This window comes from Osmia lignaria, chromosome 8, assembly GCF_051020975.1.
Source record: "Osmia lignaria lignaria isolate PbOS001 chromosome 8, iyOsmLign1, whole genome shotgun sequence".
Classification (NCBI taxonomy): Eukaryota; Metazoa; Arthropoda; class Insecta; order Hymenoptera; family Megachilidae; genus Osmia; species Osmia lignaria.
In genome coordinates, this window is record NC_135039.1 from 6,178,195 (window position 1) to 6,201,656 (window position 23,462).

Genomic DNA, 23,462 nt, shown 5'->3' on the forward strand with positions numbered 1-23,462 from the left:
CTACAACAAAACACACCATAAGAAAAAAGAAATAAAAAAAAAAAAAAAAAAAACACTCGCCAGACAAGTATATATACCAAACACCCCACCAGGTGGCACTAAAGGTTCAAGTAACTACAAGCCACGGAGCACCTGACAATACTCGGAGTCAGCACACCCAAGGCTCCCACAGAGTACTCGCTGCCTCAGCGCATACCTCCCGCAATAAAGGATCTAACAAGACCAGTCTTCCACTCTAAAACCTTTGAATTAAAAATTTCCCTTTAATAAAAGAAGCCCAGAAGTGTCAGTCTACAAAGTTACTCAATACACGCACTATAACTCCGTCATGCACCACTACCGCTTCAATCTCAGCGGGGAGGGAAGTAAATGGTCACCCAAAAAACCATTTACTCTTTATAACACACCGATTAGTAAAAGTACAAAAAAAAAATACTCAGCCCAACAAATCACACAAACTAACAAAAAATGATTGTAATTACACTCATCTCAGAAATTGTAAAATTCATCTAACTCATAACAGCATAAACTATAAATTTGGATAACACAATTGCACTATAAAATCCTTACAAATTTATTCGTTGATATCGTACCGATATGCAACAATCTAGGCGGCTAAGTGTCACGTCTGGTGACGCAATCTTTAAATTCCTTTTTCATCATCCAAATTCATCGTTTCGCAATTCTGAGTGAGCAGTTCATTCGGGTCGGCGTACTGTGAAAATGCTGACAACCCGAATGAAGGTAGTTCACCCGAATTGACAAATCAAGCCCTTTTCATCATTATAAAATAACGCGACCGAATACGCTCGCGAGTTCGTAGTTAGCAATTCGCAGGAACAGTTCGCAGTAACAATAATATCCGTCTTCGAGTCAACGCGCAGTAATACTAATACACATCTTCAATACGACCCGCGAAGTACAATCCGCGAGTACAATATTTAAGTATCAATCTTCAAATTCGTACACGACTCTGCTACGACGGCTCCATGCCCCGACAGAGCAAGATACGCAATTAGATACTATTTACACTTCAGAGAACATAACAAATTTTAAGAAATTTCTACAGTTTACGCACTTTTGAATTAAATTTTGCCTCTTTAGCAATAATTTTATAAAAATCACCTGCAGCATCAAAAAGTAGAAGGTTTACGCTTTAAAATGGTAGTTGTTTCATTAATTTTGGATAAACACTGATGAAGTTATGGAACTTTAAAGATTGAGCTAATTTTAAAATAGTTATGTCCGGCTTTTCGGGCCAAATACCCCACTGTGCGATGGTGATTTTTCGAAGAAAATCATATGGCGCATTTTCAACTTAGTGGCTACGTAAATAAACAAAACCGTCGAATTAAGGGGACCGAAAATCCACAAGTGATTCAACAGCCACCAATGCATCCGTCACGAGTCACTGTTTGGTGCGGATTTTGGGTTGAAGTGATTGTGTTGTTTTAAATAGTTTTAGGTTTATAAATGTATTTTCTTTTTCACACTTTGAGCTTTGGTTACTCGTAGTCAGGAGATTAGGTAATATTGAGTAAAGGAGTAAAATGACTTGTAAAAAGTGGCTTCTAATAAATCAGTAAATGAATGTCGCAATCTTTTATTCGATTTCAAATATCGAATGTGTTTTGATTGGTCGAATTTAAGAAACTTTAAGAGGGAATATCTTTAAATCTATTAATCCTATTATGATTCTGAAAATCACAAGGTGTGATTTTAAAATCAAAGAGTGTAGGCTGATCCTGGCTCATCAGAAGACCGAGGCTATACTATTAACTGGCCGAAAACTCTCACCTGGTCTCAGTTTCAAGTTCGATGACTCCCTTGTAACCATCTCTAGGCCGGCCAAATACCTTTGAAACAAGTATGGTGTTTAAACTTTATATTACGCTGTGCTGCGAGAAAGCTTTAAAATATACGAACATACTTGCGCGTCTAATGCCAAACAGCTATGGGGACGGCCAACAAGCAAATAGCCTCTACTACAGCGTGGCGGAGTCAGTGATCTTATATGCTGCTCTTATCTGGGCTAGAGCACTAATGTATCAACATAACGTCAAGTTGCTGCAAAGCACACAGAAGACTGCCCTCCTAAGGGTTGCAAGGGCGTATAGTAGTGTGTCCTTCGACTCATTGTGTGTTCTGACTGGACACCTCCTAATTGACATGATCGCACAGGAAAGGGAAAAGATACTCCTAAAAGAAAACGAGGAAAGGAAAGAAGACTCAAACTACAGGGCGGTTAGGGCAGAGGCACGCAGGGAAACTCATGCTCAGTGGCAACAAGAATGGGAGAGGTCCATTTCTGGACGCTAGACGTATAAGCTCATCCCTGACATCGTAAGCTGGATCAGCTTGGGTCCTAACATTTTAGATTTTCACCTTACCCAGGTTCTGACGGGCCATGGATGTTTTTCCACTCTTCTTCACAGTATCCGGAAGCTGGACGACGACACATGCTGGTTCTGCCCGGTGTGGCCGACGACCCAGCGCTTTTTGTGTTCTATCGCAACCGCTGGGCTGCCGACAGAGAGTTCCTGAGCCATGCTACCGGGCTTCCCTTCACCATGAAGAATTTCACGGTTCTCCTTAAGAACCCTCGTCAACGTTTTCTGGTGAAGACCTTTTTCGCCAGATCCCTTAGAACCAAGGAGGAATTCGAGAGATCTCGACAGATACCCGAGGTCGGTCACAGTAGCGCAGCGACAGTAAGGCCGAACCTGAAGAAGAGGAAGAAGGAAGAAGAGGTAAATCGTGAGGTAAATGTGGTGCCCTACCTGGGTTACGATTCTGGGGACTCGATCCGCTACATGTTACAGGGAGTCGTCTCCCACTGTTCGCAGTTGGTTGAGTAGGCAGATCGACGCAGCATGGCCGCAACTACGTAGTTACAGCTGCAAGGCCACTATGAAGCGATAATCGACCACACCAGAATAATGGCCTCCGGAATAAAAACCCAAAAATTCAACTACACCTTCAAACCCCAGTTTCGGCCTCAATATAACAAACCTTATTCCAGATTTAACCCCACATCACATCCAAATCCTGACAAAACACCAAGAAAACCAGCCAAAGTTCACACCCATTAAAATGGACCCAACCAATCTACTAACCTTGCAAGAAATAGGCGACCAAGCGCAGGACATAGCGCAGCATTACCGCGCCCAAACCCACACCGCCTACATTACCTACGGTTCGCTATCAGCCATAACCATAGTCATTATGGCGATAATAGCAGCAGTAGGATATCGGTACTGCAGGAAACGAACCAGGAACGACGACCAGCCTCAACGCCGCAAATTCACGACAGAAGACATCGAGCTATAGATCCATCCGACCATCACTCCAACAACATGGCCCTCGGATCTACAGATACCAGAACTACCGAAGGCACAAACACAGCAACAAAACGGAACAACGAATCACGGCTTCCAACCCAAAGAAATCCTTTATTACTAAGAATTAAGATTAAAACAAATAAGGAAACACAATAAAAAGAAAATAGAGACGGATTCCAACAAATCAATCACATATATTTCTGCTCATTACACAAGTCATCGTAAAAGGGGAGCTATGTCCAGCATGTGGTTCTCGTCCCAGTCCCAGAGGTCGTCCAGGTACTGGCGATACTCCCTTCGCCATTGTCGGATTGCTTCCCGGTACCGGACGTTAATATGCCCAGGATCATAAGTCCTGTCCGTCCGCTATGACAAAACACACCATATATATTAGAATATCTAAAAGAAGACGAAAAAAAAACTATAAAACCACTTACCCAGGCAAGGAATAACTCGCGCATAGAAGGTAACAGATCGACACAATTGTACATCTTCAGCTGGTACTACTCCTTTATTTCAAAAATTATACTTTTCTTAAAGTGACAGCACCAGTCGGTCGAGCGGTATATATACCGCAAAATTCCCACCAAATTCCCAGGGGCATGGCAACGGATAGAACCGTATCGATAACTTTCAAATAGCTACGGTGGAATGTCTAATTCAGCGTATCCGTAGACACCGCGCTTCAAATCCAGTCTTTTTCATTTCATATAAAATCTTTTTCCTCGATATCCATTTCAAAATGTTTAACGTAGGAGGGGGGGGGGGGGGGGGGGGCTGTAGCAACTTCCCAAATAATTTTTTCCCTTATATGTTAAACTGTGACACAAAACTGTACACATCTTCAACACCTTATACATATATTTCTTTTCTTTATATTTGCAACAGCGGCGCATCATTGTATACTCTTCGGCACCTTTTTACCTTTATATTTTTAACAGCAACTTTTATTGTACAAATTTTTCACCATTATACAGGTGTTCGACAAATCGATGTAAGCGCCATTATAAAGAATCGGGCAATCGTGAAAACATATAATTGATAAATTTGATATCGGGGCTTTTTTCACATTTAAATTGAATGAATTACGTTTAAATTGTAATAACATATTTGAAATTGTTAATATAATGATATACACGTCCTTTGGGTTTAAAGGCTTTTGGAAGAATGAATGGCTGTATTTCCGAAAACCTGTCAAATCCGATGTGACTGAAATTTTGCAAATAGCTTCATTTTGCATAAAAACAATGTTTGCGAGAAGGATTTTCGGCGATTCGAAAAAAATTTTTTTTATCATTTTAATATTATTTTCTACATTGCTGACGTACCTCAAAATTAAAATAGGCCGAAAAAAAATGAAGCGGGTGTTTCGAACTTTCTTGAGGACGTTGAACGATCTTCTTCTGTTTAAATTGTTGATACGTCAAATGTATTGTTGTATTCGGCCTTTTCACGTTTTCTGTTTATCTATTTTTTCTATTTATATAAGTTATATAATGAATTATATTAACTTATTTTCACTTACTAAAAAGCTAAGTAATCATGAAGTGGCAATTGAGTGGCTTAAGGAAATTGAGTTAATTCCTACAGAGAAATGGTGTTTAAAACATAAAAAGAAAACGATTTATATTGATTCGAAAGAAGGTTTAGGGCAATTTCGATGTCGCAAACATGGAAAGTATGATCATAGTATTGCAGCAGCACATAATACGTGGTTATTATTATTTCTACTGTTTAATTTACGTTTTCCCATTGTGTTTATGTAGAAATTATGTTTATGTTATATTCTGTTATTTATTTTATGTGAAAATAGGTTTGAGCGTTGCCATCTAAGTATTGAAAGCTGCATGATAATAACGTATGCTTTTGCATGGAAATTCTCATTTGGACAAACGCAGCATGAATGCAGCATTATTGATGGACAAACGGTCTCTTCGGAAACAATTATAGATAGGTTTTCGTTTTGTAGAGAGGTCTGCACAATAGCCCTTGATAAAAAATATGAAACGGAAGGACTACTTGGTGGTCCTGGAATAATAGTGGAAATAGATGAATGTAAGATTGGACGGAGGAAATTTGAAAAGGGACGTTTTCGAGAAGGATTATGGATCCTTGGTACGCTAGATATATATTTAAAAATATTCCGAATACAGGTTAGGTTAGGACGTTAGGCGGCCGGCAACTTTTGTGACTGGCATCGACTCTATTTCGAATAATTACCTTCTTTATATTTTTGAAATTTATTTCATACATTTTAATTGCATTTCTGTTGAATTTTTATTGTTTAATAGGTATGATTGAGCGCGGCGGAAATAAGTATAGATTAGAAATATGCCCGAACAACAAACGCGATGAAACAACACTTTTGGCCTTAATTCAGAAGCATATAGCGATAGGGTCTGAAATTCATACAGACTGCTGGAAAGGGTATCAAAATTTAAATAGACATGGATACATTCACAAAACTGTGAACCACAGTGAAAATTTTGTGGATCCAGAAATAGGGGCGTACACACAAAATATTGAATCTTCATGGCGGAGCTTACGAGCCCGTTTGAGTAGAGGTGGCATTCATCAAGATGATTTAATTGACCATCTCTGTGAATATTTGTGGCGATACGAAGTGAAGAAAAACGGAGGAGATCCATTTCATCATTTATTAGAAGACATTAAATATGTTTATAATGGAAATTAATACAGAACGTATACAAAAAACTGTTGTAATTACAATTACAAAAGATCTCCCCCTATCTCAATTAGGCGCGCGAAGCACGCTTTTTGCGGCAAACTGTTGTAATCTTATTCTACGCGGTGTCGATAATGCAGGAAATTACATCAAAATGATAAAATGTTTTTCGCAAAATTTTGACTCTATACCTTTGAGTCGCCAAAAATCCTTCTCGCAAATATTGTTTTTATGCAAAATGAAGCTATTTGCAAAGTCTCAGCCAAATCGGGTTTGACAGGTTTACGGAAATTTCGCCGAATGAATATTCATAAAATTAATTCCAATTTGTTTTTAAATGTAACAAATGAATAATAAACATAGTTCAACAAAGGTGGCGGTGAGAATAATCTTGATTAATCTTCCTTATCGACATCGGCCGCCACATTGACATTTGAGTCATGTGGTATTGAATTTCTTTTATCTGAAATATAATAATGAATGTTTTATATGAAGAAAAAGCAATCATGGAAATTCAGTGGCTACTGTTGTAGACATAATTTCCATTTCACGGAAAATCTAATTCTGCCACATTTATTACATATAAGAATCATCGCTTTTACTTACTTGCGACGTCGCCGGCCTCGGATTCTCCTTTCTCTTCTTTTTTATCCGACTTCGTTCCTTAGACCTCTTTCTCCTGTTTCTTCTGTCTTCTTTTTTTTCATTTCCTCTTCTACCTCGTCCATCCGTGAAGAAAGTAATTTATGTACAGATAACGTAATATTAATTATGTAAGATTATACTTGCCGATTATACGAGATCAGACAGCATATTTGCAGTCCATTTGTCCTGGTAACGCTTTCTTGAATATACCTATATATAATTTTTTAATTTTTTCGAGAAGAGGAAAATGCTGTCTTTAATTTCTCAACGACAAAAATGTTCATGCAAAGATGAAGGAAGATGAATGAAGATAAATATTGAAAAAAGAAAAAGTTAATGGAAATAGATGATTAAATAAATTTCTTTTAACATTTTTTTATGATTGAAAATCATTTACAGATCGGTCAGTACGCGTAGTGTTTGGCAAAATGTCACAGTCACAGTCACAGTCACACTTGTTGAACGTTGCCAACCGTTGCCAACCAAACAGATCGGTCAGTACGCGTAGTGTTTGGCAAAATGTCACAGTTACAGTCACAGTCACACTTGTTGAATGTTGCCAACCGTTGCCAACCAAACTGAACATTCGCTTGGCGCGATATATACAGTAAAAGCTGGATATATGCAACAAAAGTTTGGCTGGATATATGCAACATCGCTATCCCCTCCACTTGGGGGGATCCCCCTAAGCCGAACCGAGCCGCTCGGCGAGGAAATCGTGTAATATGATCCGACCGTAATATCGGTGTGACTAATACTAATTGAACGATGAAACTTTTTTATTTTTAACTTTTTCTTAATGAAACTTTTACTAACGCATTTGTGAGATTTTTCTGATTAAAATGGTACCAAACACGATATGATTTGAATTATATTTATTTATTAAAATAATAATAAAACTGTACATATATATAAGGCAGGCCGTACACCAAAGATACATCAAACACGCAACATGCAACATGCAACACGTCGCATGTTGTGTACGAACGTAGAATAGGTATTGCGGCACGGTACAAACGATTTGTACGAACGTAGAATAGGTAACGCGGCACGGTACAAACGATTTGTACGGACACAGAATCGATACCAAGACTGGATATATGCAACGTTTAAATGCCCAGAATCGATACCTCGGCTGGATATATGCAACATTAAATGCCCAGAATCGACACCTCGACTGGATATATGCAACGTTTAAATGCCCAGAATCGACACCTCGGCTGGATATATGCAACGTTTGAAACCCGAGCCGACACCGCAACCGGTTTTCATTTCCAATCCTCCTTTGCTTTTCGCCAACTTTTAACATCAATTTTAGCAAGTAATTATAATTGAAACTATATCGTGTTTGGTACTACTTTAATCACAAAAATCTCACCAATGCGCTAGTACAAGTTTCATTAAAAAAAAGTCAAAAATAAAAAAGTTTTTTTATTCAATTAGTATTAGTCACACCGATACGTTTCGGCTCTTTCCTTTGATCATCGGACCTCTCTCTTTCTGCCACTGTCTGTCCTTTTCTACGTTCACGCTTGGCTGCTCGTCGCGTGTAACCCGAGATTCGACACCTCGACTGGATATATGCAACGCCTGGGTCCCAATGTTTGTTGCATATATCCAGCTTTTACTGTATATATATATATAAACAAGTTTGAACGTGGCTAACCAAACAGAACATTCGCTTGGCGCTGCTCTTCTCGAGCGATAATCGATACTACCGATCACATCGTCACACTAAAGCAAAATGTCAAAGTCAGGTTCTTGTGCCAGCTATAGCCTCGAACGCGGATCATGCTGTCAACAAGGAACGGTACAACGTGCTGCACAATCAACTGATCGAAATGACGTGCACGACGTTGGACGATGTCCTCGAAAAAAATTGGATCGAGAGCTACAACGAGTACATTGATATTATACGGAAGGGCATAACGAGAGTTACATTGTTTAACAAATTTAACATTATTTTTCCGTTTCCATGTTAATAAATAGAAAATAAAATGGTAATTGTTCAGATTACGGACGGTAACTCCGATTTCGATGATTTTTGAATATGTTGTAAAAATCAACATTTTGAACAACTTTTTCCTATACATATAACCACCGCTCGGCGTTAGTTTTCGAGATATTTTCGGAAAACTGTCGAAACTAATACATTGAATTCTGCCTGTTCGTGTGCGTCCGTGTACTTCTTACGCGTCAGTGTGCGATCGCCGCTTTTCTATTGTTTTTGCAGGCAGCAGCACGGTGACTGACACCAATATATATATTCATATATAACAGGTGGGCTTAAAAATTAAATTTAACTAATTTTCATGATTTTGAATCTCATTATGTGTGTCTAGTCGCCTAACGGCGACCAGAATATCGCTTTACCCTAACCTAACTTAATTCACTGATTAGGTAGAGTAGATTGGGTTAGGTTAGGCTATATTAAATTCCCAGCTGCCATCATAGCTACGATACATTGAAATCATGAATGCAGAAGTACACAAGGTATATATTGGTCATCGGTCGCCGTGTTGTTGCCTGCAGAAACAGTAGAAAAGAGGCAATCCCATACTAATGCGTACGTTGTCACGGACGCACATGGATGGCTAGAATTCAATGTGTTAGTTTCGACAGTTTTTCGAAAATATCTCGAAAACTAAGGCCGAGCGGCAGTTATATGTATTAGGAAAAAGTTGTTCAAAATGTTGATTTCTACAACATATTCAAAAATCATCGAAATCGGAGTTACCGTCCGTAATCTAAATAATTACCAATAAAATTTTTATTCGTAAAATGATTTTCAATCCCTTGATTCTTACGTTCATCGTGAAATCTGTAAATTTTTCGGATTTTGCTCAAATTTAGATATGTTGTAGTTTTTAGTGATATATAAACGTATCTCGAAGAAGTTGAAGGTACTTTGAAATATTTTTTATAATTATCGGAATGAAAACTATAGGACATTAATAATTTTAAGAGAATAAGAAAAAAATTGTTTCAGCTGAAAAAATAAATTTTGAGTTCTACACTCACTTCGCTCCAAAAAACCTCTTCTCGGGAATTCTTTCTTCGAAAAGCAAATGAGTAGCAAATGAATTTACGCGATTATTTTTTGTTTTTTATTAATGTCACAATTATAGTAAAATTCATTATTATATTTCAGATAAAAAAATTATTAAAAAAAATTATATATGGCGGTGGCCACCGTAGAGGAAAATGGGGCGGCCGCCGTGGAGGAAGAGGAGGGCGACAGAGGACGGGGCGGCGGCAGAGGAGGACGAAACGTAATTGTAAATTACTATTGAAAAATAATAAAAACAATTTATAATAAATAAAAAGAATATATGATAAATTAGTACATATCTCTTTATTTCTTATTCCCTTTGTTGCGAATCTCCGGCGAATAATCGCGACGGACCCGCGGGCGAGAATATTCGATGTCGTTCCGTGCGACAAAACACAGTTCGTCTCGCAAAGCCATCGGTATCGTCATCTTGCTCTCTCACTCGCACTCGTACGCATTACGTCGTCCGCGCGATCAGCTGTCACCGGCGAGCATCGCCCGCCGATTCTTTGTTTTCTATTTATAGCGCGTTTAGAATTAGTGTAAAACTGTTGCATCCTCACTCCCTCTCATTCACCTTCTTCAAATTATTAATGTCCTGTAGTTTTCATTTCTATAAGTTTTATGGTCGCGCACGTTATGTGTATTATTTCGTTCTTGCTACCTCTCTTTCGTTCGCGCTGTCCTTTTGTATGTCCGGCAGGAATCAAAATCTTGTCAGTAAATAATAGATACATAAATAGGAACACAAACAGCACATTTATATCGCCTTCGTTATCTTTTTGCATATAGAATATGCGAATATTGCGAAATGTACAAGTTTTATCATTCATTTCTCTAGCATATCTCCATAATTTAATTGATAAAAAAACATGATTATAAATATAAATAAAGAAGTTTTATGGTTTGCCACACATTATGTATTGTTTCATTCTCACAATCAGACCTCTTTATCGGCTCGAGCTGATTCATCATAGCTGTTTCTTCAGCATAGAATGTGATATTATGCTGGACTCTCCTGATTTTGCGTTACGCCAAAATATTCGATGAATAGGTAACGAAAATGTGACGTTGGAAGAACGACACAGACAAATAGCGAAAGAGAAAAAGGTCCCGAGAAAAAACATTTGAGTGAGACAATATTAATTCAACAATAACTTTTTTATTTCATTGTTTATGAATAATAACATAATATTTATTTTTCCAGTCATACAGAACAAAAAAGCAGCTCATTCGCCAATATAGAAGAAAGATGAATAAGCTGCGGCGCGAAACAGCGCCACCGTCCAGCCGCGGTCGCGGAAATGACAGTGGAGGTGGACGTGGTCGCGGCTGTAATGGCCGCAACATAGCTTTTTATTTTTAAATTTTTCTTCTTCTCATTATTATTATTATTATTATATTATTATTCTTATTATTATTATTCTTATGTTGATGATTAGAATTGTAACAGGTGTGAACAGCGTGACAGAAGTTTTAATACGTTGCGACAACTATGCCTTACTTGTGGCTATATTCCCGTAACCGTTTGTGGTGTCAAATTAGAATTTACATTTATCGACTGATTTGTGTTTTTATCGACCCTGATGATAACGTGGTCAAATATACCATCAATGCCTCTGACGGAGAATCAGTGAACTATTCTTACCTCTAGTTTACGTCTAATGCGTGTAAATCGTAAATTCCATTTTACGTCTTCCAGAAGTGATAAATTGTGAAAAATCGAATTTCAATGATATTGTGCTAGTTCAAGGAAAGTTGGTCTGCTCTGTTATCAGTGAAAAAACGATTAAATCGTCCAATATTTGCTAAAATGTAGCCGAACGCAGCATTCGGCAGCCATGTTGTTTGCTTACAGCAGCGTCTGTCTCAATCTTACAGTTTCGAAAATACTATTTTTCTTAACGTACGGTGTTTATTAGCGTTCAAGCGGACCAGACCGACCTGTAGCGAAGTCTACCCGTGTGTACTGTACCCAAGAAAATTTCATTTATGCAATTATCGAGACGAAAAATGGAATCTACGAAATCGACTGTCTCTCTCACGCATGGCGTATACGTGCATGCAAACCGTTGATTGTGTGAGTGCACGCATACAGTTCATGGCACACAGAGTCTGTGCCCTTAACAGCCGTAATTATGCCCCTTTTCGAATTGGTGCGAAGGGGGAAGACCGCGGTGCTGCCCATAAAGTGCCGGGGGCGGCAACATGGACGGAGGTCGATTTATTCGATGTAATTCACTGTAATAGTACTAATAGTTTTTCGCGAATATCTCGTAAACTAATTGAGTCTGACATATAGCTTAGAGGAAAAAAGTTGCTTAAAATATCGACTTTTACAACATATTTCAAAATGAACGAAATCGGAGGGGGAGTAGCTTTTCTACAAGTTCACCCAATAAAAATATACAAGGAGCTCGCACACATACGTGGTAAGTGATAACGCATCGTTCAAAGTGCAACGTTGGGCGTGCAAAGTGCACGTATCTGTGAAAATTATTTAAGTACCACTTTGTTCGACAAATGTAATGTACATATCTGCATTTATAATGAGGTTCTACGTATTTTTCGACATGACGGAGAATTCAAAATTTTTCAAAATAACAGTGGTGGGGGGAATTTTGTTATTTAAATAAAGAATTTTTATCAATTAAATTGCCTCGTTTTATGGAGCACTAAAAACCATTCAATGTTTACTATAACCATTTTTTTATACCTACGATAGTTTTATATCTACGAAAGATATACGGGGAAATATGGAAACACCTATCTACCTTCAGCGGTGTTTTCACCCTGAAGAACTGAAATTGGGCCAAAAACAGAAATTGCGCTATACTTCTCTTGAGATCTCCTACAAATCTGCAAAGTTTAAAAAAAATCGGAATTTTCGGAGTTACCGAACTTCCCTTATGAGTGCCAAACGCAGGACAGTTATATTGCTAGTGCATCTCAGGAGTCGACATCGACTTCAGACGAAAATTCTCTCCAGGAAGTGAAAATGCCCAATATTTTGAAGGGAAAATATTTCTCATTCATACCAAAGAAATCCACTGACGACTGCGCTTTTGCCTTGTACAAATTCTACCTACCGGGAGGAAAATAAATCAAGAGACATATATCATCAATCTCCAATTTTCGCTCACATTTAAAGCGAAAACATAGTGCACAGTTTGAGGAATACTGTTCAGAATCGGCAAAGAAAAAACGAATATCTAACAGTCGTGAAATTCTAAAGAACGGAAATCAAAATCAATTTGAAATAGATGTCGTGAGATATGTGATCAATTTAATGATACCATTGAAATCGGTAGAGGATCCGTACTTTCGCCGAATATTTGAGAATTTGAGAGTAGCAACAAAAATTTATACAATAAGTCAACGCAGACTGGGGAGAACAATTACCAAAATGTACCTACATGGACAATATGTATGATGTGAAAGAAGAGTCGAAGACCGTCGAATTTGTCTATACGACTGCAGACATTTGGTCATGAAGACGACGGAGCTTCTTTGGCGTTAATTTAGAGCCGATTGGATCACACCAAAGGGTATAGCCGGATAAAATAGTTAAAAGTGTCCCCAAATCAAATTCGACTTGCAATGGCTCATTCGATAGCTTATCAAGAAAAAGCAGTCGGTGCCAAGTTTCAGCCCTGTATCTCATCTGGGGGGTAGTAATGGGCAAAAATGTAAAATACACGTTTTGGTCAATTTCTCTTATATTTGTACATGAAAAATTCTGAAAAAAATCAGAGATATTTCTATTCATGAGGCACATATTATACTAGCTTTGCAGATTTTTAGATTGAAAACCCGACCTGAGTAAAACATCAAAAACCCCCAAAAATTCGGAAAATGGCGATTTTGTATGGAAGGAGTCGCGGATCAGGATTCATGTTTTTTTTATAAGTGTATATTATCGATACTATTTTTCTCAATTTTTTAGAGAATTTTTAGTAAAAAAAAATTAAAACCCGAGTTTTTCGCTTCATATTTTCAGGTTCATATTTTTTTTTTCTCTAAAGTACATGTTTTTCAGTTTCGTTCAGTGCAGATACATTAAAAATCACATAATACACTAACAAATAAAGGTTCTTTTAAAAATTGAAAGTGTTTCTCATATTACAGTAATTCCTCCGAGATTGCGACTGTGGTCGGAATCGAAATGTTGCAATGACCGTAGAGGAGACTCGAAATTCCATGACTGGGGGGCAAGACTGTCGCCGCGGTTCGCCTGTATAGTAAAAGAGGGTCGTAAAAGAGAAGGATAGCATGAGAGGCTCCTAGTAGGCGAGAAATTAACAACGGTTTAACTTTCTTATTTTTAAAATTTTCTGGATGCAAATTGATTTAACATATTGGTACAATTTTTCTGATTAAAATGAGACCAAATATGATATAATTTGAACTATATGGACAAAAAGAATTCGCATTGGGGATATTCCCTTGTACACTGACAAGGAGATGCTACGAAGTGCTAACTCGACTTTCGAATGAGCTCTAGTGCATTCGAAAGGGGAGGTCAATAGTACAAATCGTGTTAAGGGTTTTGGGTGTATGGGCCTTACTTTTTGAGAAAATTGCATAAATATTTATGCATTTTTTCAGCTGTACTATAAATACAATGAATAGTTGAATATCAGTATGAAGCAAATTAGCCGAGCAGGTTAAGTGCCCGTGCAGCTATTATTTTGTAATCCATGCAAGCTCGGTTCAAGACAGCATTCTGATAATTTTTTTTTTTTTTCTTTTAAGATTATTCTATTTATGAATTGATTTTTTTCATTCTTTGCAGCAATAAAAAACGATTTATTACTTGGTATTATATCTGTATGTAGTTATTATGTTATGTGTTATAAAATTCTGTCATAAAACTACATACAGATATAATACCAAGTAATAAATCGTTTTTTATTGTTGCAAAGAATGAAAAAAATCAATTCATAAATAGAATAATCTTAAAAGAAAAAAAAAAAAAATTATCAGAATGCTGTCTTGAACCGAGCTTGCATGGATTACAAAACAATAGCTGCACGGGCACTTAACCTGCTCGGCTAATTTGCTTCATACTGATATTCAACTATTCATTGTATTTATAGTACAGCTGAAAAAATGCATAAATATTTATGCAATTTTCTCAAAAAGTAAGGCCCATACACCCAAAACCCTTAACACGATTTGTACTATTGACCTCCCCTTTCGAATGCACTAGAGCTCATTCGAAAGTCGAGTTAGCACCTCGTAGCATCTCCTTGTGAGTTGCATTCAACTTGTCGCAGTGAAGTTGGCCACGCATTCACTCACCGACGCGGCGTGAATGCGTTAGTGAATTTGTAGCCAACTTCACTGCGACAAGTTCAATGCAACTCAGGGTACATAAAATAAAGCAAATATGCTCCAAATTATATCATGTTTGGTTTCATTTTAATCGGAAGAATCTCAAAAGTATGTTAAAAAAAGTTTCAGACAAAAAATCGTTGTAATTAGAAAATTATATTACAATATTACGAATTACTAAGGTGCCAACTCACATCAAAAGAACGGCGGCGGGCATAGGGTTACACTGCTTGACTGGCTCGGGCGAGAAAAGCATAAGCACAGGAATAACGCACGCATAGGCGCGGGACCAGACGCAGTCGCAATGTGGGAATGAGACCATAGTCGCAATCTTGGAAAAATTACTGTATCGCACGAAATATATCGAAAATATCAGTTTTTAATTTTTTTAAACACCAGACTGAAAAATCTGAGGAAAATTGAGGACACCAGTTATGCTAATATCTAACTACTGTAAAAGTAAAAATCTAGATTTTTCATATTTTTCGATTACAAATCCTAGGCGTGGAAAATCAAAAGCGCAAGAAAAAGTCGAAAAATGGAGATTTCGGGTAGAAGCTTTCGAGATACTAGATTTTTACTTTTAGAGTAGTTAGATATGCATGATTAGATAGCATGACTGGTGTCTTCAATTTTTTTCAGACTTTTCAGTCTGATACGCCGTGTTTAAAAAAATCAAAAGCCAATATTTTCAACATATTTCGTGCGATAACATGAGAAACACTTTCAATTTTTAAAAGAACCTTTATGTGATTTTTAATATTTCTGCACTGAACGAAATTGAAAAATATGTATTTTACAGAAAAAAAAATCAACCTAAGCGGACTCCAACCTACGAGAAGCCTCGCAGTGGTTTAGCAGTCAGGCGCTTTAACCGCTGGACCACCGACACCGTTGAAAAACCCTTCGATTTTTTGAGATATAACTCACGTAAAGTACTTTCAATAATTCTGAATTATTTAATTTTTTAAATTCTTATTCTGTTTCACTGTACGTAAAAACATTGAACATTGTATAACACAGCTACTTGATAAAGAACAGACGAAAATTCGCCGTACAAGTAACTCTGACATACAAAAAACAGCGAAAAACTCGGTTTCTAATTTTTTTAATTATGGCGCAGCTGACCAAAAATTCTCAAAAAAATTGAGAATAATAGTATCGATAATATACACTTAAAAAAAAAACATCAATCCTGATCCAAGACTGCTTCTATACAAAATCGCCATTCTTCCGAAGTTTTTGGGGATTTTGGGCTTTACGACTCGTAAAGAGTACTATTTTAACCAGCGTAATAATAATTATTCAGCGTAATTTATGTTAAAAAAAGCATACGATTTTTATGAACGATTAGATGCATTTTTCGCAATAATGTCTATTATGTATCCTTGCACAGAAAATATAAATGAATAAATGTTATAGTAATTATTATCGTTGGTAAATATTTAGATTAACGTACCCACCTCCAATCGCCTCGGGTTGAGTAGGAGATAAAATATTAAACTTATTTGTTCGAGTTCGAGATTGTCCGCGATTTTCAGTCGAGTATATCGGTTCGGTTTCAAGGAATGACGGTGAGACGAATTAATACTCGTTGAGTGAACAAACACAGTATATTTACAAGACACTGAAAATTATATACACTATTTACAATTCAAGTATGACAAAAGAGTTCGAGACGAGTCAAGGAGTCTCACACGCGTCGCGGTGGTCGAGATTGAGGTTGAGATGTATTGAAACCACGTTTTGAATCAACACTTGTGTTTACGCAATAGCATCGGCCGACAGCGCGAATTCCGCGTTTACAGCGTCGAATTTGCGATCGAGATTCAATAATACAAGGAAATTAAGCACTTCGTTATACACATGTTTTCGCTGCGTATCGTCGAACAGTAATGGCCGAGAAGTTCTCTTCTCGGCTGCACGAGCCGTTGGCGTTGCTTCGTGATGACGTCAAGCACGTTGATTGGTAGAGATGACCGGCTTCCAATGTGGCTGCCGGTCGCGCTGGAGAGTGCTGCCGCGGTCCGTGTGGCGACGGTTTTAATTAGCACATTTTTGAAAATTATTATTATTATTAAAATCATATATAGATGTGATAGGTTAGTTTAGGTTACATATTTAAATCCGGCCGCCTTAAATCTGAGCGCCCGTCCGACGGCCGTTCACATCATCTCCGTTACAAATTCGATCATCGAACGAAAAACAAAGTACGGTACCGAATTACGCTGTACCATTATAACAGAGATTACAGTTAACGCGCTAAAAGTGTGGTGCTAAAGGACACACTCAAAATCAGTGTTTCTGAAAAAATCAGTGTTTCCCAGTCAGGGAAAATCTCACCACCAGTGAACAGCATCAACGAGGAGGACGAGACGATCCAGAAGAACGAGAGCCCCGAGTATCAAGCATATTCGGAGAACTTCGACACATCTCTGCCCAACTGGTCGGAATGCAAAGAAGAGGAAAGCTCCTGCTAGACACCGGCGCACAGTGGGACAAACCGGTTTTCGACGATCGAAAGTCGATTTTCGTGAATTCGAAAATTGAAAAACTAATTACATACATCGATAGAGAATAAACTGTAGTTTAACGTAGTGTAATCCGTTTTTTCATATTTGTTTCCATTTTGCTGTGGTCCGCACTCAAAGCCAATAGAAATTCGCCAGAACTAAACGCTGATGATATTATCCGTAACTTCAATGTACCATTGTAAAGAACTGTACTGAAATGAAATGAATTATAAAGTTTACTAGATTAGTATAGATTCTATTCAGTGCATAAAGTAAGTTAAAATGTTAACAACTTTTTAAATAATAAGACCTGATTGAAACAAAGTACGTTTAACTAAAATCTTGACTTTGTGTAGGATTTTAAAAAGTTGCAACCATTTGCGACGAGTTTAATTATTATTGCAGGAAAGAGTGAACCTTCCTCTATCAGAATCAGAAAAAATTGGTTGTCCGTTTTTGCCCCTTTTCAAGAAAATGGCGATTGAATTAAATTACACCCATCTTGGTCGCTGCACATGATAATGTACTAGATACGCAGTACCAGATACGATTATTAACTAGTTAACTGCATTCGACGTGTATATTCGTCATTGAAACACATTTGAACGCCACTGTTGGTACTTTGTCTCTCGCAAAGCTATTTCGCTTTCTGGCTTAATAAAAAAATCGATGTTGCAATTTTCTTCAGGTGGTTTTTCAAGATAAAAATCGGCTCTATCGCGTGGTCTAAGTCGATTTTACGCTGGACCTCTAGTTTTTCAGATAAATTGAAAAATATCCTAAAAAGTTGGTGCCAAATCGGGGTCCCTCCGCGTTCAATGATCGTTTAAACATATTTAAACATTTACAATGTATTAAAGATAGGTATCGTTGTATTCAGGAAAGTCTACAGAATCTTTTACTATAAATAGAATTTCAATATCTTTTATAATTACGTCAGAAAATTTGTTAAAAATTATTTTATTTTATTAATCAAAAACATAATACTTGATTAAATATTGATAATTATATATATTTATTAACTTATTTAACATTTATATATAAAATAAACATGGGGACTCGCCCTGTGGAAACGGTTGTGAATAGACGTGTTAAGTGAGTGCTCAACAATACTAGGAACAGCTGTTATAAAGAAGGGTGGGAGGAGGTGAACCGCGCCAAAGGAAGCGGAAAAGTCCGGAAAAGGCAAGGAGGGATAAGCTAAGGGGCGGGAAGGGCGGAAGGAGGAAAGAGAAACGATAAAAGGAAAAGGAGCAGTTTGAGGTTAGGAGGGAAATAAAGAAAGAGAAACGGTGAGCAACAGAAGAGGAGGGAGAGAGCGACACCTAGGACACAGGAGAGGAAAGAGATAGAATAGGCAAACAGCCGGTAAGGAAGAAACAGCAGCGGAGACAAGGCACAAAAGAGGGAGATGGGAGACGAGAAAGAGGGAAAGAAGATAGGGGAAGGAAAGAACGAGCAGGGGAAACAAGAAAAAGGGGGAAGAAGAGGGAGGCCATCGATCTTGACAAGTGGAAACCTTGACAAGTGAAAGGTCCCAGAGCATAGGAAGCATGGCGAACCTGGCGGATATATGGAAAAGGAAGAGGGATACAGAAAATGAGGCAGAAACAGGAAAGGACGCCAGCGAGGGAGGTGATAGACAAACAGGTAACTGGATGTTCGGAGAGAGTAAGCTAACAGGGAGATCTCCGGAAAAGAAGAAAGAGGAGGGAGGGATAAGTCAATTAACCGAGCTAATCAAAGAAATGGATAAAAATTTAGGAGGAAAGATGGAAAAGATGGACGCAAATATGAAGCTACTAGGGAAGTACCTAAGAAAAGAGATAGAGCAGTTAAAAGAGGAAATGAGAAGAAGAGAGGAAGAATGGATAGACCAGAAAAGAGAGCTGCAGAGGAAGATGGAAACTATGACGAAGAAAATGGAAGAGTTAGAGAGAAGAGAAGTGAGGGACTTGAGATGGAAGGCAATAGAAGAGAAAATGCTCAGGGCGGTGCAAGAAGCCACAAGGAATAGGAGAGAGGGGAATGAAGGGGTAAAAATTGAAGAAAAACTGAAGGAGCTAGAAAGGAAATGGGAGAGAAAAGAAAAAAAAGAGAGAAAGAGAACATAATAATCAGGGGTGTAAAAGCGAAAAGAGAGGAGATGAAAGAAAGAGCGGAGAAGACCCTAAAGGTAACGGGGGTGGAGGACGCAATAGAGGAGGTGAAAGCGGTGGGAACAGCTGAAAAGGGAAAAGAAATACACATGATACAAGTAAAAATAAAGACGGTCGAGTTAAAGAGGAAAATAATGGAGAACAAAAGGGCGTTAAAGGGGAGGGAAGAGAGATTGGAGGACGACCTCACATGGGACGAAAGGAGGATTCAGGAGGATTAAGAAGAATCGCAAGAGGAGAAAAAGAGAAAGGAAAATATGTATGAGTAGATTTCAAGAAAATAAGAATAGAAGGGAAATGGTGGAAATAGGATGACGAAAAAGGGATGCTAACCAATGGGGAGGGGAGGGAATGGAAACTTGTGCAGGAAGAGGAACAGGGGAAAGGGGGAAGAGGGGCAAGGGACATAGGGCTCGATGAAACAGAGAAGGGCGTAAATACACAGAAGGAGGAAAGAAAAGGAAAGGAAAAAAGAAAGCCAGAAGGATCAGATAAGGAAGTGACCGAGGGGAACAACAGGGAGCAAGAAGGAAAGGACGCAGCAAGAGAAAGGAAAAGGGAGAAGAAGGAAGGGACAAGAAAAGAAGAAAAGAAGGACGATGGAAGCTGGACGGTAGGATTCTGGAACTGCGCAGGGGTAAAGAATAAAGACGTAGACTTCTGGGAGACAGTAAAGGAATGGGACGCGGTGGTGCTTATAGAAACATGGCTGGAAGAGAAAGGATGGGACAAGATGAAGGACAGATTGCCTAAAGGATACAGGTGGGAAGCGCAGCCAGCGAGAAGGAAAAACAGAAAAGGAAGAGCAATGGGAGGGATGATAATGGGATTAAAGGAAGAGATACTGGGAAGGGAAGGGGGGATATCAACAGAGGAGGGGAAAGAGGGTATAATAACGGCAGAATGCAAAGGGGGGGAGTTGGACTGGAGGATTGTGGGGGTGTATGTAAATGGAGACATAGACGCAAAGATAGAGGAACTTAGACCATGGTTAGAAGAAATAGGGGGAGGAAGAAGGTCGCTGATAGGAGGCGATTTCAATGCGAGAACTGAAGAGGAGGGGGGAATCAAACCAGAAGACGAGGAGGAGGAAGGAGAAGGGAAAAGAAAGTCCAAAGATAAGAAAATCAATGCGGAAGGAAATAGGTTACTAGAGATGCTGAGGGAGACAGGTTGGTCATTCTTGAACGGAAATATAGAGGGGGATGAGGAAGGGGAATTCACTTATACAGGGGCCAGAGGAGACACGGTGGTAGATTACGTTATTGCAGAGGAGGAAGGGAGGGAAGGGATAAAAAGGATGGAAATTGGGGACAAGACAGACTCAGACCACCACCCGCTGGTAGTGGAAATGAGAGGGGGAGAGGAGAAAACAACAGATATAGGAAGGAGGAGAAGAGCAGCACCGAGAGGGGATTGGTCAGAACAGGGGAGGAAGGAATTCACAGAAGGAATAACCTGGAGGAAAGAGAAGATTAAGGAACTGAACGAGGACATGGAAGCAACGTTAGAGGAGATCAAGAAAGGGCTAGAGAGAGGAAGAAAAAAAGGGCAAAAGAACAAGAAAAAGGGATGGTGGGACGAGGAATGTAAAAACAGAAAAAAAGAGGTTAGGAAAGTGCTAAGAGACTGGAGAAAAGGGAGAGAAGAGAGCTACAAAAGGCAAAGAAAGAATATAATAGGCTCTGCGAAGAGAAAAAGAAAGAAGAAAACGAAAGGTTTATAAAAGAGATAGAGGGAGTGAAAACGGACAAAGATGTATGGAGAATAGTCAACAGGGAAAGAAAAAAGGGAGGGCAGCCACAGACGAACATAAAAGAAGAAGAATGGAAAACACATTTTATGAATTTACTGGGAGGGACGGAAGAAAAAGTAGTGATGGGGGTGCGGCGTCGTCGCAAGTACAGCAAGCGCATGCGATTCTGGAATTTCTCCGTTGAAAGTTTACCCTGGTCGCACGTCAGCTGGATCAAAGATTGTAAGGTTCGCTGACGTCAACCAGGTACATTATTTGAATTAATTTAATTTAGAATTTCTTTTTCTTTTTCTTTTAAAAGGGGGGAATGGTGTGGCGTCGTCGCGTCGTCGCCTGTACGTTTCCGCTTCCGGCGCTCGATTTCAATTGTTTATTTAACTTTTATTCAGTTGTCCTGAATGGCAATTGTTCTTCATCCTCCGGCATTGAAACATATCGATTAAAATCGGAGCCGTGAAAATTTCAGAATCGCATTCCTTGCTGAATTTTCTCTCGTGAGATTTCCTTTTAAAGTGCGTTTTGAGTTCTTGTGAACTTTAGCGTAATATCTGTATAGTGTAAGTCTTTTATTGTGCAGTATTTATTGCGTATGCCGATAAACAGAACTTTTCCTGTGCGGAAACCTACAACGGCACCGACACCGGAAAGTGAATTATAATTCGTTCCATACGATCTTTTCATCCAGCTACCATCCGCTATGACAGTTATATATGGGATACCGTCGACGACTTCATTGTTTTCAAAAGCTAATCGTCTTTCTTCTTCACCGGCTGCCTGCATGGTATACATTGCGCTTTTCATAAACTGATCTACAAGTTTTTCACGGTACCTCCGGTACGTCGTTTCAGCCATGCAGGGCATGTTCAGGGCGGCGCATAATTCTTCTAATTGTGCATAGCCGATTCCGACTGTAACAGTCGCGGTTGTCGTGGCCTCATTTATATTCATTATATCTGAATTCATAGGTTCCGACCAAACAGTATCTTCGTAATTGCACATTTGGCACTTGAAGAAAAGCTGTGTCAGACACCCATGCTGGCGACTACCGATCATTTTCCAATCGCGAAAATGACATTCAATACCTCGCGCATGATTGTCGAACGTTCTATGTATTTCATTCCAAAAGAACTGAACGTCAACAATGCGGCGGCCATCTGGCACATTTTCCGAAATATGTCCCATATCTTCGTGTCCGACGTCTACGATAAGATTGTCGTCGCTATCGTCCAGGACGTTTTGTACTACTACAGTGGGTTTCACACTTGTAGAATCGCATTGTACAACGACAGTTTCGTCGTTTTCGCGAAGGACGTTTTGTGATATGCGCCCAAAATCTTTATTTGCGAACAGGACGTTTTTCGATTCTGGGATGCGCCCCGCATCATCTTTATTTTTTGCGAATAGGACGTTTTTCGATTCTGGGATGCGCCCCGCATCATCTTTATTTTCATTTGCGAATAGGACGTTTTTCGATTCTGAGATGCGCCCCGCATCTTTATTTTCGAAATATTTGTCTTCGAAAACTGCATCAGCTTGAATCGTCGTTGTCGACGATTCCCATTCTTTTCGTCGCCTGCAAAGTAAAACGAATGTAGGACAATTCACACAAGTTACTGAAATGTACATATAAATTGTTAGCACTTACAGTTTTCTATAAGCTTTTTTGAGGGAGAGTCTTCTCCTGGTATTTTTTTTATTTCCCATTTGTGGTTATTTTTTTCACAAATGCTTGGAAATTTTATCAATAATATATATGTATGTATGTCTTCTATGCGAAGATGTCTTATATATATGTATGGCTTCTATGCGAAGAGGCCTTATTGTTAGAAATAAAGAAATAACAACGACAGCCATGGCGACGCTCTAAAAAGAAACGAAACGCCAACGCGCTCTCGTTTTCCAATTTCACTGGCGTCGTTGAACTTGGACCGTGCACAAGGTTTCGGAGAAAGTGAACAGAAAATGGAAAAAGG

The 23,462-nt window shown here is 38.7% G+C and overlaps 2 protein-coding genes across 2 annotated transcripts in view; one reads left to right on the forward strand and one right to left on the reverse strand.

Moving 5' to 3' along the window:
- LOC117609781 (uncharacterized) overlaps positions 1 to 23,462 on the reverse strand; it is a 123,171-nt gene that overhangs the window by 11,078 nt on the left and 88,631 nt on the right. The window contains exons 2-3 of the transcript XR_013062619.1: positions 1,931 to 2,723; positions 78 to 1,856 (exon numbers count right to left, since the gene is read on the reverse strand). The gene's annotated coding sequence lies outside the window, so the exon portion shown is untranslated. The remainder of the gene's footprint in view (positions 1 to 77; positions 1,857 to 1,930; positions 2,724 to 23,462) is intronic.
- On the forward strand, positions 4,608 to 6,162 carry LOC143305596 (uncharacterized). The gene is made up of 2 exons (XM_076689781.1): positions 4,608 to 5,507; positions 5,633 to 6,162. Exons 1-2 carry the CDS (start codon positions 5,189 to 5,191, stop codon positions 6,034 to 6,036), a joined length of 723 nt encoding a protein of 240 aa, XP_076545896.1. The 5' UTR covers positions 4,608 to 5,188; the 3' UTR covers positions 6,037 to 6,162.